This window comes from Lathamus discolor, chromosome 2, assembly GCF_037157495.1.
Source record: "Lathamus discolor isolate bLatDis1 chromosome 2, bLatDis1.hap1, whole genome shotgun sequence".
NCBI classification, from domain to species: domain Eukaryota; kingdom Metazoa; phylum Chordata; class Aves; order Psittaciformes; family Psittacidae; genus Lathamus; species Lathamus discolor.
This window is the reverse complement of record NC_088885.1, coordinates 138,408,259-138,424,807: the sequence shown is the minus strand read 5'-3', so window position 1 is coordinate 138,424,807 and position 16,549 is coordinate 138,408,259. Positions and strand designations below refer to the sequence as shown.

General features: G+C 36.2%; 1 protein-coding gene across 1 annotated transcript in view; it reads right to left on the bottom strand.

The window, feature by feature from the left end:
• Window positions 1-16,549, bottom strand: part of VPS13B (vacuolar protein sorting 13 homolog B) — a 439,495-nt gene that overhangs the window by 105,271 nt on the left and 317,675 nt on the right. The window contains exons 34-35 of the mRNA XM_065668694.1: window positions 9,015-9,717; window positions 426-563 (exon numbers count right to left, since the gene is read on the bottom strand). Coding sequence (XP_065524766.1) covers window positions 426-563; window positions 9,015-9,717 — 841 coding nt within the window. The remainder of the gene's footprint in view (window positions 1-425; window positions 564-9,014; window positions 9,718-16,549) is intronic.

The following is a 16,549-nucleotide window of genomic DNA, read 5'->3' as shown; positions in this document are numbered from 1 at the left end:
CTTTAGATGACAGGAATCTGCAATGCCAGGTATCCAAAGAGCCCCAGAGAACGTGGCTTATAAAAATTATCAGAAACATTTTAAAAGTCAGCTTTTACAATAAACATAACTGTAACACAATTTCAGCTGTCCCAGAGCTAGAAGCAGGTAGGCTTCATTCCTTTGGAAATTCCTCAGCCTCTGTGAGGAGTAAAATTTCTAATTTCACCCTAGGAAGAAAAGAAATAATCAGAGCCTTAACCTATGACTGGTCCAAGACTGACCATTCCCCAACTTTGGCTTCAATTCAGGTCAATTGCTGGAAGAAAATTTCACATTCATTAGCAAAGAGTAAATTTTTCTGATGATCTGATGTGTGTGTGTCTGTATGTGCATATCTACAAAGAGAATACATTAGAAAATAGAGATTAAAGTGCAACGTTTACCTGGTCCATTAAGGAAGTCTTTAATTTGCACAGTGATAAGAGGTGGAGGAATACCACTTCTAGCATCTGCCTCTCCTGCTACCGTTTGCAACCAGATCTTGCAATAATCCAGAGCTTCCGGTAGAGTCTTCCCAGGATCTACAGATGATAATGATTGTAAGCCATTAATTATATTCCAGGAAGATAATATGTAACAAAATTCTACATACAAATTGATTACACAAAATTAAAAAGTTTAACATATATCACAGTAAATACTACTCCTAATATGACTGCTATAAATAGCGTTTGTGCCTACAGACAGATGCATGTGTGTAACAACGCATACGTACACAGGCAAAAGGGCAAAGCTGTAATTACACAAAATGTAGAAAACCCACAAAAATATCAAATAAAATATGAGTAAAAGACATCAGTTACCATAAGATGACTTAAAATAGCACACAATTGTAGCTTTGATTATGACGATACTTAAGCAGTCCTTAAAAGAGAACTCATACTCAAAACCTGCTATTTCTAGATTGTGTTTCCATAGCCAGGTAAAAAAAAATAATAACGGAAAGATAAATTATAAAGGCTAAAAGACTGGAATGCTACCAGATCTCAGGAACAGAGTATAATGACAATGTGGTTATATAATTCTCTTTGGAGTTTCACTCAATAGCTAGCCAGTAGCTATTCTTGCATACCACCTTGAATTATATTCCTTTAATGAGTCTGTAATATGACAACATAATAGTACATAAATAATTTCCTCCAAGTGCTATTCTTGCCTTCATTTTTCACATAATGCAAATGGCAAAAACAGTAGTGTAAAAAGGCTTTTTCATCTTTAGCAACTCATAGCCTTCATTATGACAGCTCTCAATTCTGGCACTACAGGTCTTAAATTCTAAATAATCAATTATCCTATATTATTCAGGCTGCTATATTAAATACTGAATGTCTGCCTCATCCTTAACTACGGAGATTTTCTTGATGCTATTCTCTCCTACTTACAGTTAATTAAAACCTGCTATAATTGCTTTGTTTGAGTTTTACCGAGTGGATTCCTTTCAATAACCGTATTTACATATCCACTATTATAGTCAACATATGGTATTGTAGTATCACAATCATATGTGGACTGGGTATATAAAGTCAGCTTTGGAATTTGTATTTCTTGACATTATCATGTGATTCATATAAAACTTGGCACATATGAACCCTTATGTGATTTCAAAGAACCTACTGAAACCAATTGATCATGACTTTAGATCTATGGAAAAGATCAAAAGTTTGCACATTCTTCTGTTTTTATTTGATCAATTTTCAGGCAGTGACTTTACAGCAGTATTTGTACTGCATGGCATATACATTACAGCCTTTCCTTCCCTTTATTCCTGCTATACATTTATAAAGTCAGCTCCTAACGGTTATTTAAGAGCTGTCACTGCATACAGCAGATTTGTATATCTTCCATGTGAATTTCTACATCTTTATGGTTCTTAGCCCATTCCTTTAATTACATTAACCAGAATGGTGTGGCACACTCCCTTTTCTATAGTAAATGCTTTAGGGAATATCTCGTTTCCTGTGTCTGGAGTTTGTCTAGTATACTGAAACTAATAGTAATAAAAAAATCTTTACCACCAAAGTACATATCTTTTCCAAAATATAGTTTTGTAGTTGTTCTGAACAGGATGTTATCTCTGACTTGGATCTATACCTATATATATATATAGGCATAGAGCTATATATAATATCTGGTAGCTCATCATAAATAACATGCTAATGTTCTTCAGAATATATAGTGTAAAGCATTGTAAAAATCACTGAACATTGTGCAATAAATATCACTGAATCAATTAAATTATCTCTAAGTTATTGTTCCTTCAGAAGTACTAATATAAACATTTATGTGTACCAATATGGGGCAAAATATTGCAATATTGCATTATTTTGTCTCATTTCTGAAAGATATAATCACAAACTGTATACAGCAACTCAGATCACTCACTGGCTTTTCAGAAAACCCAGGAAATATATTCAAACATTTCTTCTGAAGAATGCATTTACAGGTATTCCTATTACCCTAAGGTGTGTTTATGTTATAAAATACCTAATAGTTATTTCAAAGTTGAAGCTGTTTCAAGATGAAAATATCTCTGATGAAAAGAACTTACATAGCAGAAAATTCTTTCATGACATAATACATTAGCTATACAAACACTGCCCTCAGGGCACTGAGAATGGCAGCACATAAGCACAGTATCAAAAAACCTAAAGGAACTATGGGGCTCTCAGTAGATTATTTTGCTCTGTCAGGTCTCCAAGGAGTGCAGCACCATTGCCTCTTCATTACCTGGGGCACTGAGTCCAACAAAATATATTACTTTCAACCCGGCACTGGCCTTTCTGATTTCAAGCATTTCTTTCTTTTTTTTTCAACTTCTTATTCTGAAACTGAGCTAATTCTGGAAGCAGGATAGTTGCCTTGACATGATTTGTATTCGGAAGTAACACTCCCAAAGGGCCAGGCACAGAACTAGTTTGAGTGCCTCTAAGCCTGTGGCATATGGTTAATTTGGAACCTGGGTTAACAGACTTGACTGTACATCCAAATACGCCAGATATGCATCAATAACCAAGCTTTTACATAATGAAAAGAAAGCTAAAATCTGGAATTTTCAAGCCTGACTGTGATGGTGTATACCTCAAAAGCCTGAGGCGAGTTCTAAACAGATCTTATAAAATGTATCTGGATAAGACAAATTCATTTACATCAAAGGTCAAAAGACTGAAATATGTGTACCTTAATTAAAACAACTTCTAAAGTCAAAACCAGCATATGCATTTTCATAGGATTAAGGATCAGAAAAGGAAGAAAACAGTAACAATCAATCAATCAGTCCCTTTGCCAAGAGAATCTCCAGAGAAGCATTTGAATGAAAAAGAGAAAATTTAGACTGAAAAGTGAGGAATTCCTGATGGGGAGAGCTGTCAGGAAAAGGACTCTTCTCCCTCAAGGAAATGATGGAAACATTCAGAATGTTTAAAAATACACTTGACAGAACGCTATAAAATATACAATAGGGAACAATTATGCATCAGCAGGGAACCGGTCTGAATAATGTATTATAATAGGTCATTTCCATTTCCATTTTCTATGATTCTCCCAAAAATCAACACTTAAATTTGCAGTTATTTGTATAAAGAAAATGCTGGAGAAAACCCAAGGGATGCATATATAAGTAAAAGGAGAGGCTAGAATTACTCCACAGCAAGCCAAGAGAGAGAAAAGAAAGGCCTGAGAAGTCAAGAGTGGTGAAGACGGCCAGAAATTCTATCCTCTGCACCATGTGAAAAATTTGTCTGTGGCAGCAAAAGAAAAATGGTGAGACAGCTATCACAGACTGCAACCAAGACTGTAATTTAAAATCTGTAAGAGTGAGAAGCTGAGGCCTTCAATACCTGCACATTTCCAGCCCTCTTTCTTTTTTCCTAGAAAAAAAGTCTAGCCGTTTTTGAATCCACCTAAACATCCAAAACCCTTTCAGTCTTGCTAACATCCAGACCTGAGCTCCAAATTTCACAGCTTATGAAGTATCTTCCTAAACTTGATTTGAATTTGCAAGATTGTGATTTCAGCTGCTATCCCATCATTCATATATTAACATCGCACAGCAAAACACAAACCTCTGAATTAAAAGGAGAGTTAGTTAGAGGAAAGGAAAGAAGGGAGGCAGGATAAATTTCACATCCTGAAGCTCTGCATTCTCCAGAATCTAGTTTTGATCCAGTTTGTAGCTAAGAGCCAGGGCAGCTCAGGGGAAATAGCTCCTGGGAGGCTCTCATAGAGGGGGCTCAGCAATCCACAGCACCCCTGCAGCCAGGCAGGGAACAGGGCTGCTGAGTGTGTGCGTGGAACGGCAACTTGGACTGTTCAGCTGGAACTTAACCCAGACCAAATGAGCTCTGCAACATGCTTTTATTTCAATGGATGAATCATATTTTGGTCTACAATCAATTTTAAAAGCCAGTATGATGCTGCAATCATCTCTGCATTTCAAACTCCACAGTGGAACGTTTGGTCTTGTTTTAAAAATGGTTTCCATTGGAATTTAAAGAACACAAGTGGGAAAACATTTCTACGAGCGTACTCGCAAGTGCTGTGTCAGGAAGTTCAAAAATGAGCTCTTACAGTAACCTGAGGAATGTATATTCCCAGGCCAGCTTGTCTTTATGGGAGGGGGCTGTACCCCTCCATGTCCACGGATACAAATGTACTGGACAATAAATACACTTGGAGGGGAACAGGTGACACTCCAGCAGAACTCCCTCAATGCTATGCTAAGAAACAGCCTTAAACCCTCTCTCTGCCTTGTAGGAAGCACAGGCTGACTGAGAGACAGTGTGACTGAATCAGACTTCCTGCCAGAGCCAGCCTGAGTTGCTCTCCATGCAGCCTGGGCTTTCCATTAGATCAGAGGTTACATGTGGTCTTAGCTACTGCATCTGCTCTTCATGGACCTCCTGCCATCAAAGGCGTGGGTGTAAAGTAAAATAAAATAAAATAAAAAACCAGATTAATTCTGGATGGCCTCACAATGCTTGCTTTTTGCGAACGCTTCACTGGCGGATGTTGAAGGAATTCCACGCATAGCAGTTATTTACTGAGAAATTTCTCTCCCTTAAACCAGCGAAGCACCACAATGTCCTCTTTGAAAGTAAACAAACAAACAAATAGAAAAAAGATTTTTCAAGAATGCCCAGAGCACAATGGTCAGGAAATGAGGCAATTTTGTATCTGGATTACATTACCTGAAACAAAGCAAATAAAGGTTTAAAACAATATTTATAAAAGCGGCTTATGAGATTACATTAAAAACAATTGCACCCACTTTTATTTAAGTGGAAATGACCAATGCTCTGTTTGCAAAAACTAACAGTTAGCAGATGCCTTTTTGTTAAATATAGGATGAGCACTGATTAAAAAAAAAGGTTGGTTTATAGTATCTCGCAGGCTATATATACAGAATCTCACAAGTAAACTCAGGGAGCAACTAGTCTTTTTAATAGTGCTTATTAAGCAGTTAATATTTATTGCATTAATTTATTTACTCTGATTTGAAGTTCCTATGGCTGGCAGTAGCATAACTGTAATCAAGCTGTGCAATTACAAAAATAATTTAAAACCACAATTGAAGCAGTTCAGCACAACCATAATAAACTTGAGCTAACATTTTAATAACCTAAAAAGTCTCCTCCTCCTCCTCCCGATTTGCAAGTGAACTTGGTTGGAGAGATGAACTAGGGAAATTGAAAGCACAACTTCCAGGCCTTTAGCTCCAAGGCAGACAAATTCTCCCGCATACAGACACTGGCCTGATGGAAATGAGCTGCTACTGCTAATTAACACACTAACAATACTTTTAAACAGCCTATTTCCTCTTATTTTATTCTTTTCAATTCTTGCATGTTTCATAGAGTAAAATAACACAGCTAGTGACAGAGGGGATAACATCTTTGAATGTAGCTTGGTGTTTTGGCCCCTGTGCAATACTCACAAGACCAGTGACAGCTTAACGTGCAAGAAACTGAATTTTAAGCTCTATGACTTTGAATCCTTTCAAAAATAAGAACAAACCAGGCAGTGTTCAAGGTCAGGTTCCACAGAGCCACAGAGCCTTGGGTGACATGGTCCAGTGGTCCATGGTCCAGGCAGGGGGGTTGGAAATATATGATCTTAAGATCCTTTCCAACCCAAACCATTCTATGATTCTATGATCCAAATAAAATATACGTGGCTTTGTAACAGTATTAAAAACTTCATTCCTATACATGTTCAAAGAGTCATGAAGTAAGTTTAATTTTGTCTTCAGCCCAGGATTAACAATTTTTCTCTTTGAATTTCATGCTGGTGCAGTTTTACAGTATAATTTCACAGTTTTATTAAAATCTTCATAGAACAGACTCTTCTCACACTACCTGTTTAGGACCATTTCTGAATTCTGTTCTTCGTTGACTTACAGCTGATCAATATAGTTCTTAGAAACACAGTAATGGGAGGTAAGGGATGGAAAACAACTAGATTCAGACTATTACCAACATTTTATTTTTTACCCTAGAGGTTTTCTTTTTGGAACCAACACACATCAAAAAATAAGACCCTCCTCATTTCACAACAGAATTCTTTTTTTGCTTCTGCCTTGCAAGATTTGAAAGTTGTTTCAAAACTTTTCCTTTTTTTGTCTTTTAGAAAAACTTGAAGAAATTATAGCACATATTTCATAAGACCTGAATCTACTGCTGTTAACTAACAGTAGGCAAGTCTTCAGAATTACACAACAAAACTGATTGAAGAAAATTTTAAATGCTTTAAAACATTCCTAAAATATTTGTATGCAGTGTATATGGTGTGTATACACACACACACACACACACACAGAATGACAAGTTGAAATGGCAGAGCTTTTTTTAGTATGTTTTGGATGTAATTACATATTTCATATATAGCTTAACCATATTAGTATAAGTAATGAGAAACACCCCCACAGGAGTACCAATAAAATTTTATAACAAACATCATGTATTTTTTCCTTTTGCCCCCCCCCCAAAATCTCAGTTTTTCTAAGTTATTTGCCATCTTCTCATACGCCTGATCTTCTGCACTGTTGCTGTGCTGGTGCCTAACTCCATCATGTGATGTAATGCACACAATGTTCTCATCAGGCCTGCCTGACCTAGTCCCACTGTTTAAATGTCTGTTGTTTGCTTTTTGGCTTTAGGGTGGTTTTTTGTTGTTGTTGGTTGGTTGGTTTTTTTTCCCCAGGAAGAATACACTCTATTACTTTTCATAATGCAGTTTAAATACATATTTTATGTTTACCTTGTGTCCTCTTTCCCATCCTACTTCAGGATTACAGAGATAGCTGCATGCATACGTATAGACACAAGAAAAGCAGTCTTCTGAGAGTTTAACAGGAAATATTCTTTAGCAATATTTGCTGTAAATTATATGTCATTTATGCCCTCTTCCCACCCTTCCGACTTTGATATATACAGAAATACAAGAATGTAGTATACAAAGGCAGAGAAGCTTATTTCTTTCAAATAAACTTTATAGTGTTCTGGATTTGGATGACACATCTCTCTCAGGTAAAACTTTCAGCAAACAGTCACAACATCAAGACAAATTGGTGTGACTGGTGAAACTACCTGCAGCAACGCCGAAAACGCCATCTGAGCTTCTGATACTGTATTATAAGGTATGCAGTATATTGAATGTGTATATATACGTAGTGATAGGACAAGGGGTAACGGTTCAAACTTAAACAGGGGAAGTTTAGATTGGATATAAGGAAGAAGTTCTTTACTGTCTATTAAACTATTTAACAAATATACGTGAGAATCTGGAGTAAATCAAATTCATGACAGCTGTGCTTCTTTTAAGACAGGATGGCAACAGCAAAAATGAAAATGCAAGAATGATAAAAGAAAGTGTAGCAGAGAATGAATCTTCGCCCTATTTTAAGTACCTTCTCTCTGGCTGTCTAATCTTCCTCACTGTTTAATCCCTCTTAAAAGTTTGTAATTTGGATTTCTAACAAAAGATAAGATCTATTAAAACCAGCAGTTTAGTCTTTTGCATAAGGACATTATTTTAATGCCAATTTAAAAAAAAATAAAAATGATTCAGCAAAGATTCGGTATAGCTGCACCAAAATGTATACTACTTTTCACAACTAGTGTAATGAACTCTGGCAAGGGAAAACTAGCAGTGGTTTTTACGTACAGGTCTCATTGAAACCCCCCATAATTTTCCGTCTGTGTGTTCAACAGATTTCTGTATCCTCATTTACACTTTCTGGGGCTAACACACTCTAATGATGTATCTCATTTAATCCTTATACCCAGTATTGGCTATCAGATAGATGAATTGCAATAATTTGATTTCCCTCTTCAGCAGTACAGGTAAGACAGAAAAAGAAAATTTCAGAATATTTTCGACTGAACAGTTATTCTGCTGTTTCCTATTACAAGCTTTGCACATATGCATTCATTAAGAGAGCAAAATTCTTGCAAAACACTATTACTCAGCTGAATGAAAACTTAAAATATATGACATCATTAGATACCATCTGGAAGATCACTATAATTTTCTTACAGTTTATGATCAAAACACCAGGTGCTTCTACAATATTTATCTTTAAATTCTATCAGTAGGTTAGCATAGGAAAATATTGTGACCTTCAATCATTAAAAAATGCTTTTTATGAAATCACCTTGGCTTACAACTCTTCCTTACAAAACATCGAGAAGTTAGAGTAATGCAATAATCCCTGTCGTAATCTCGTAATGAGAAAGTAATATTGAGGAACAGGAAAAACTGGTTGCTAAAAGGTTAGATTTTAATTAATTTCAAACATTTCACACACTTAAACTTGATTCAGCTGCGGGGTATAATCTTAAAAATATGTATATTTACTGAATGATTTTCAAAGACATGTTAAAAGTCCCCCAGCTGTTTTATACCACTCTAGTTAGCTTTGAGATGTGCAGTTATTTTGGTAGTTGTAACCAGGAGTGAAAGTTAAATGCTCTTACCTGTGGATTTGTAGTCTGAGGCTACTCCTTTAAGACCAGCATCGAACACTGATATTTCTACCTTTTGCTTTCTGTGGTGGCAGCTCAGTAGCACAGATGGCTGTGAAATGATGAGGTACAGAAATGGCTGTAGCTCTATGTCCCCAGCTCCTCTCCGACCAGGCTGCCGAACAATAGTTATACCCAGGGCTTGTCGAGCAGACGATCTTGTAGAAGCATGCAGACTTTCCAGTGACAAAAGACCTGTCTTTCTCCCAGCAGACAGGGGAACATTACTGTTCAAAAGATCGTCTGCTGTGAGGGAGGAAATGGATGGCTGACTGGGCTTCTTGGTATCATGGCTGCCACCTGAGCCCTCTTCTGGAAGGTTCAAGGAGCTTTTGCTTATTTTCTCACCATCTTTCCGATCTTGTGCTGATTTTGATTTAGGTAAGGCAATGCATGAGTAAGTCATCAAGGAGATTCGACTTGCTGTAACAAAAATGTCAAAAGGAATGAAATTGAGGTTCTTCACAATGGAAGACTGGCAGGAAGGACGGGCAATGCGGTGCTGGCTGGTACCGCTGTGCTGCTCAATCTGAATGATTCTGATCTTAACACTGTCACTGCCAATCCCACTGTCCTGTGCCCCACTATAACGGGACAAGGTCTCAACTGTTCCTCCATCACACACATCCATTTTTTTCTGCTCTTGTTTGGAAACCTGCAAAGAAAAATATTATATTAACTTAGGATACCCATATCCCAATTATTTCCATTTCAGTGGCAGCAAACAATCACTATATAAACATGATGTCAAAAAAGAGAATTATAAAAAAAATATCTGCCAAGTTAACTTTAACACAGTAATCACTCATGAAAACACAGCAGGTGTCTGTTCCAATGAAATGATGACTCACAACAGACAAAGTGCCAAAAGAGCATGTGAAGGGGAAAAAAAAAAGGGGGTAATGATTTCTAGGCTTCAATGAGTCCTTCGTCAATTTCAAATCTTTCTTTAAAGAAACTACAAGAAATGTATGGATTAATATTAACCCGTATCTTTGTGAAATGCTGCATTGTGAGTAAAAAGCCTAGTCAGAATTGTTCTTCAGTTTTGAGCACTGATGTTCAAAAAGTCCTCTTTGGCGCTAAAATATTTTATCATGATTAGATGAAATAGAATGTAATACTAATCTACTGCAAAAATCACAGAAAGCCTATTAGGAAACTGTAAGCCGAAATGTATAAATATTATGTTGTAGAAAAAATATTTGTCTTAAGAGACTTGGAAATGCCAGCTGCCCTGGATAAAACACCAAAGTTAAAGGAAACGTCAGCATTATCTAAAGATTGGCTCTGTGATGGGGTAAGAGCTCTTAGTTTACCAAGGATCACCAGGGCTACATACTGTCTTGGCTGTGACATTAACGGGGTTTCACATGAGAAATCATTGCATACTGAAATATTTCAAAAGGAAAAGTTACCACTGATAAACAGGCAAAAGAAAGTTAGTTCTATCACAGAAAACGCAAGAGTGAAGCAAAAGGTTGCAAGTCTGTGTCCAGGCACTAATAGCACCAGGTCAAGAAATTGAGATAGCTAAGATATGAAAGTGCTTCAGAAATAAAGACTTTCAATACTGTTCGTGAAACAAGTAGAAATCCTACAAACAGCTTGGGGACAAGATGGGAAGCATATGCTAAAATATTTGGACCTCTCTGTAGAAATCCTATAATAATAATAAAAAAATTATGTACCCAAGTCCTCAGAGTCACATGGAGTTTACACATTCACCCTGTATAGCTTCCACAGCACAACTAACACTTCTAACTGTGCTGCCCGCCCAGAAGTGTTTCTGCTCTGCTCCATAGAAGAGTTAACAGAAGAAATGCCCAACTTGGATTCATGACCCATCCAGCCCAGTACACCGATTCTAACAGCACTAGGAGGAGACTCTGTCTAGAGAGACCATGGACCCTGGCCACTTCCTGCAATCTGTTCCTCTCCTGCTCCCCAGGCATCCACAGCTGTTGCATTTAGGATGCCAATGGTACACGCCTGTGTAGTTGTTTTAGTAACTATTTCTGGACTTCTTGTCCATGAATTCATCCGCTTTTTCAACATGTTGACAGTGTCTGGGCTCCTCGAACTTCTGGGAAAGCAAATTCCATTTTTCTTTCTTTTTTTTTTTTTCTTTTTTCTTTTTTTCCGTTGCTTTAAACCAATCTCCTACTAGTGTCATAGCATTTCCCTGATCTTCTGCAGTACATGATTTGAATATTCAGGTCCACATTCAGCTTTATCATTGTTACTATGACTTTTTAAACCTTTATCATAGCTTGCCTCAGCCTTCTCCTCTCCAGAAAGGGAAATCCCAGCCTTTTGAGTCTCTCTTCTACCTTTAATCATTTTAAATTCCCTTCTCTACTTCTGTAACTCCATTACGCACTTCTTGAGTACTCTACACAGTACTCAAAGCAGAGGGATCACTATGGTTTTATAAAGCAGTAAAATGATGCCTTCTGTCTTGTTCTCAATCTCCATCCTGATGTCCAATATTTTGTTGGTTTTCTTTGGCTGCCACTGCACATTAACTCAATGCTTTCATTTCTTTGTTCCAAGACCTACTTCAATAGCTTCTTTCTACCTTCTCCATCCCACTGAATCTTCCAAAAGGGAGATAGAAACTAGGGAAAACCATACCTTAGCATCCTTTTGAAAAATGAAATAACGAATTACAAGTACTTATGTAATTTATCAGCAACTTAACTATAGAAATGAAGGGCAGTGAACTAGTGAATTTCTTCAAACTTTGGTCTTTTTGCAGCAATATCAATAGATTCTATGTATACTGCAGAAACGGGGTTGCGGGAGAGCTAAAGAAAAGCTATTTTTTAAAGGTTCCTTTATATTGACCTTTATGAAACAAAGGAAGCAACCCCCTCCTTTCCTTGAAATGAATGAACATACTAGAAAAAAAGTATTACAGAGGAAATCCTTAAACAGAACCATTAACTAGCTGAGATTTTCTCTGAGAAGGTTTTTGCCAGCTCTGGTTACAATCTTTTCAGATTCACTCTTGTACATATTTTTCAAATAACTAATAAAATTCCTTGCGGCTGATTTCTATGGCAGACTCATATCACTGACTTGTAAATGTGATACCACTTTTAATGCAGCCTCTGTAAAAATAACTAGAGACCATTTTAATGAATTACTATACTGCGAGCCAAGAAATCCTGATTCCTCCTGATTCCTTAGCGAAGTTAGGCTACTTACACCTCACCCTCTCTCTCTGGTAAACTATGAAGTGCTTTGCCCATATCCTGCACTGATGGAACTTTCAAAAATGGTATAAATGGTTTTATATCACTGATGAATTGAGGGCAAGCAGAAGGCAGAAATGATGGAGCTGTGAAACAATCTGCTCTATCATTTCATGGAAATGCTGCCCAAAATGAAGTAGAGGGCATATGCTGTTAAACCCAGCAGTTTTTAATTGCTCCACAGGCATCATTTCAGTCTGATGTAAAATCTTCTTAGAAAGTATGGTTCTGTAGTGAAAGACCCTCTTATGGGTACCACATGCTATTCTCTTGTTCTCTATGCAGCAGAATTTCTCCAGCCACCTGACATTTAAGTTATGCTTGTCTTCACTAGAGGGATTGAAAATAAAATGTCATCCACTAAATGACAATGTTCCAGGGAGAAAACCATTGCATGTGTATGACTGGCTAGAGGGAGAACAGGACTTCTGGTTTCTGAATGGATACTCTTTCCTCATACTTAAATAGATTTGACTTGAAGCCTAGCTCTTTTCTTCTGCCTCTTTTTATAATCAGGCATTCATTAAATGCGCTCATCTATGTAAAGCACCTCAGAGAAGGTAAGAGAGTAGCTCTGCCTCCATCCCCATTCAGACTATAGTTTCTCTGTGAAAACTACTGCAAGGGTGCTAATTGGTCCCAACTGCTGAGTTTCCTGTTATGCGGACATCTGACTACAGAAACTTTACCGAGACCCCAAATCAATTCATGCAGGTCACTGAACAGCAGTAACTTTTGCTCACTCCTAAGCAGTATGGAATACGAACCAGTGCCTGAAAGGTGAAAGACACCGTATCCTATTTCGGATTTCCATGCCACCTGGTTCCACAATGAAACTTTGACTTATATATGTTCTTACCACATATATTATAAAATTTGGAACAAGTGAGTAATGATTTGCAAGACAGCTTTATATAACACAACTTGGTACAAAATAAAGGTGCAGAAGTACCACTATATCTTCTTGAATCAATTTCAGCTCTGTAAGCATCAAGCCTTCCAACCAAATATCACAGTTTATCTGAAAATACACATAGTAATAAATTTGGGGATCATTTAGGTATTCCTCTAAAGGTTACACTCTCAGTATAATCTAAAAAGATTCTTTGCTTTATTATGGAATAAATGGGCCAATACTTAAAAATGTCAAGAACAGCAATATCAGCTTGCTGTTAGCAAATGTAATGGTAACATTTATCATTGGGCTGTATTATATCAGTTCTCTTAAGTCTTTACATAACCCATTTAAAATGAACAATAAAAGTTTTCTTTAATTAGCTACTGGTGTGCATTAACATGATCATGATTAAACCATAAAAATCAACCGTACATTACTCTGGTCCCCTATCCAATGTGTTTTAAATTATTTTAGTTGAAAATGTACTTTGAGTCCCTTTTAAAAGTTCGACCTTCTGCTTTCAGAGAATTAAATGCATATTACTGTAGTGGAGAAGATAATGTTTCAGACCTCCAGGCATATATTAAACGCACTGGCAGCACATTAGACAAAATGCTTTACTTATTAGATACTTCCTATTCTAAACAGTGTCATCAAAGGCTAAAAACAAAATCCATATAAAAGCTGCACAATGCTTCCACACAGAACCTGTGCCAAAATCCCTGTACTTTCCAACTAATGAGGAAAGGATGTGTACTCTTAACATATGAATGTAAGATTTTCCAAGCATTCACTTTAGGAAACAGGACTATTGATTCCACATGGCCTATGTTAAATGAAACTGTATTGGTAAAATAACCTTTAAGATATTTGGCATGATAACTATAATTAAACAGTATTCAAAGGAATAAAACAAAAGGGAATTTGGTTCCACAATGGCTAATTAAAATAAAATGAAAAAACACAGCATGTCATCTATCAAGATAAATTGTTATTGTTTAAGAACTATTTAAATACTGTTAAAATATACTTTTAGATAAAATCTGAAAGAACTGGAAAAATATTTGTGGCTTAAAAATGGATAGTTTGGTGAAGAAAAAAGTATAGGACGCTGAAATTTTATGCTGAGATAATAGCTTTAAAGCTTTGAGCACAACCAGATGGTACTTAAATCAGAGGAATTCTACAGTTTCACTGTCAGAATGAGCTGCAATATGGAAAGGTTTTCAATAGCTAGAAAAAACATGTCAAGATGATAGTTTACTTCTTAGATGACTTCAGTGCATTTTCTTGTCCTTTCACAGTGAAATATCCTATCAATACTAGACACCATAGAAAAGGTGTTGAAAGCTACACTAGTAGCTAGGGAACTGCGGCTAATTCTTCCTTTTCATGTGTTGAGATAGGTAACTTTACTAGTTTAACCCCTTGAGTTCAATAGGGCATATGACACATATATCTATCCAGTGAAAGGGCATGGAAATAGCATGTCCTGTAGAACCCACAGAGGTAAATACATCATAAAATCAGGGCTAAAGAAATAGATTTGCTTTCCAAAATTGGCAAGCAGTCCTATCTGACATGACTTCAATTTTAACCAGGTAACTCTTATTATTTTCCATTCTTGATGAAAGTATTTAGATGGTAGAGACATGTCTTCAAAGTTTTCACTCCATAAAGACAGGTAAGTAAAACCATGAAAGCAAACACACAACCTAATGATTTAGCTCAATAATTAACACATTTTCCAAACTGGAGAGGTGATTTACAACAATTGGCAATGATTTTTTCCATTATATTTTAACTTTTTTAATCTCTCAAGAGGTTTCAATAATAACAAATGTAAGCATGTGCAAATTTCACTATAAATGGTTCTATTGGTTTTAGTTTCTTTTTCTGGTACTTCACAGGATGATTATTTAATTAATAGAATAATTGTAAGCAACATAATCTTTGGAACTGCAACTGCTCTAGATAAAAAGCATCTACATCTGCATAGTTTTTCCAGCTTCTCATATTAATTATGGTTATATAATGACACTATTGAAGTAAAATTTCCATCCTTGTGCATAGCTGTTCCTTAACTCTGCTCACAACCCTTCAGCCAATCATGAGATCATTCTTCACATTGCATAAATTACGGGAAGAGTCACAAGTGTGAAACCACAGAATCAAAGTGCCAATCACATCTGCTCTATCACTGTGGCATGTGACCTAGTTTTATTTCTTTTGCTAAAAAGTAGCAATATTTTTACAGAAATAAAAATCTTGACTACCGCACAAACTCAGCTACAGAAAAGGAATATATTCCTTTCCTACAGAAAGGAACATATCTTCTATCTTTTCTACCTTTGTTCTAAGAACTCAATCTACTCCATCTGAATGAGTTTCCCAACAGTTTAGAAATTTATTTGATGTACCATTGTTAGCCAAGGAACCTTTGATTTTTCGGTTAACCAAAGTTTGCTACATTGTTCTACTGAACACTTCAACTAAAACACTTCAGCTAAAACTAAACCATATTTTTTTGCATATGACCTACATTATTTGCTTTAATTCTGACAACTATAAAAATAATTCTGTAAACTGACATATTAATCTCACATAGAAAATACGACACACCAGACTGCTAAATTATGTCTTACAGTCTAATAAAATTCCTCTTTTAAGTTTTAAATTAAAACTTCGGTCCTACAATTTAATCTAGGCAGACTTATTTCTACTTGTATCAATCCAGCTGCAGAAACATGAATCCAAAGCTGTCCTCCAAAAAGGGAACTATTAAATCAAGCCAAAATGAGGCAACAAAATTATCAGAGATGTCTGAAACAATGCATTTCATACAACACTCAAATGTTTGGGTTTGTTTTTTTTTCCACCAAGGAACTTTCTTTTTAACAAAAATTTGCTGCAAAACGAATGATACAAATTTGAAGCGCAATGGTGTGTAGGAGCTCCCAAATGTACAGATATTCTTCTGGCAGGAATTCAATTTTAGTTTTGATAGCAATTCAGGAATTATGTGAAAGATGTATTGCAAGGAGCAATACAAACTCAGTTTCTTTGTGCAATATTTTTCCAACTCTTCAAAAGTAGAGTAAGAGGCTACATTCTGTTAAACACTGATCCAAATATTCATAAATCAAAGTTGTGCTAAATGTTCCACTTGTAACGTGCATATGCAAATGCTAAATCCTTTCTAATGCCAACAGAATTATTTTTTTAATCTTAATACAAACCATATGTTTGTTTTGCTACTCCAGTAAATGCCAGTAAGAAACTTTTGTGTTCAAAAGAAACACTTTCAGTTTAAAAAGACTGGCCTGAAA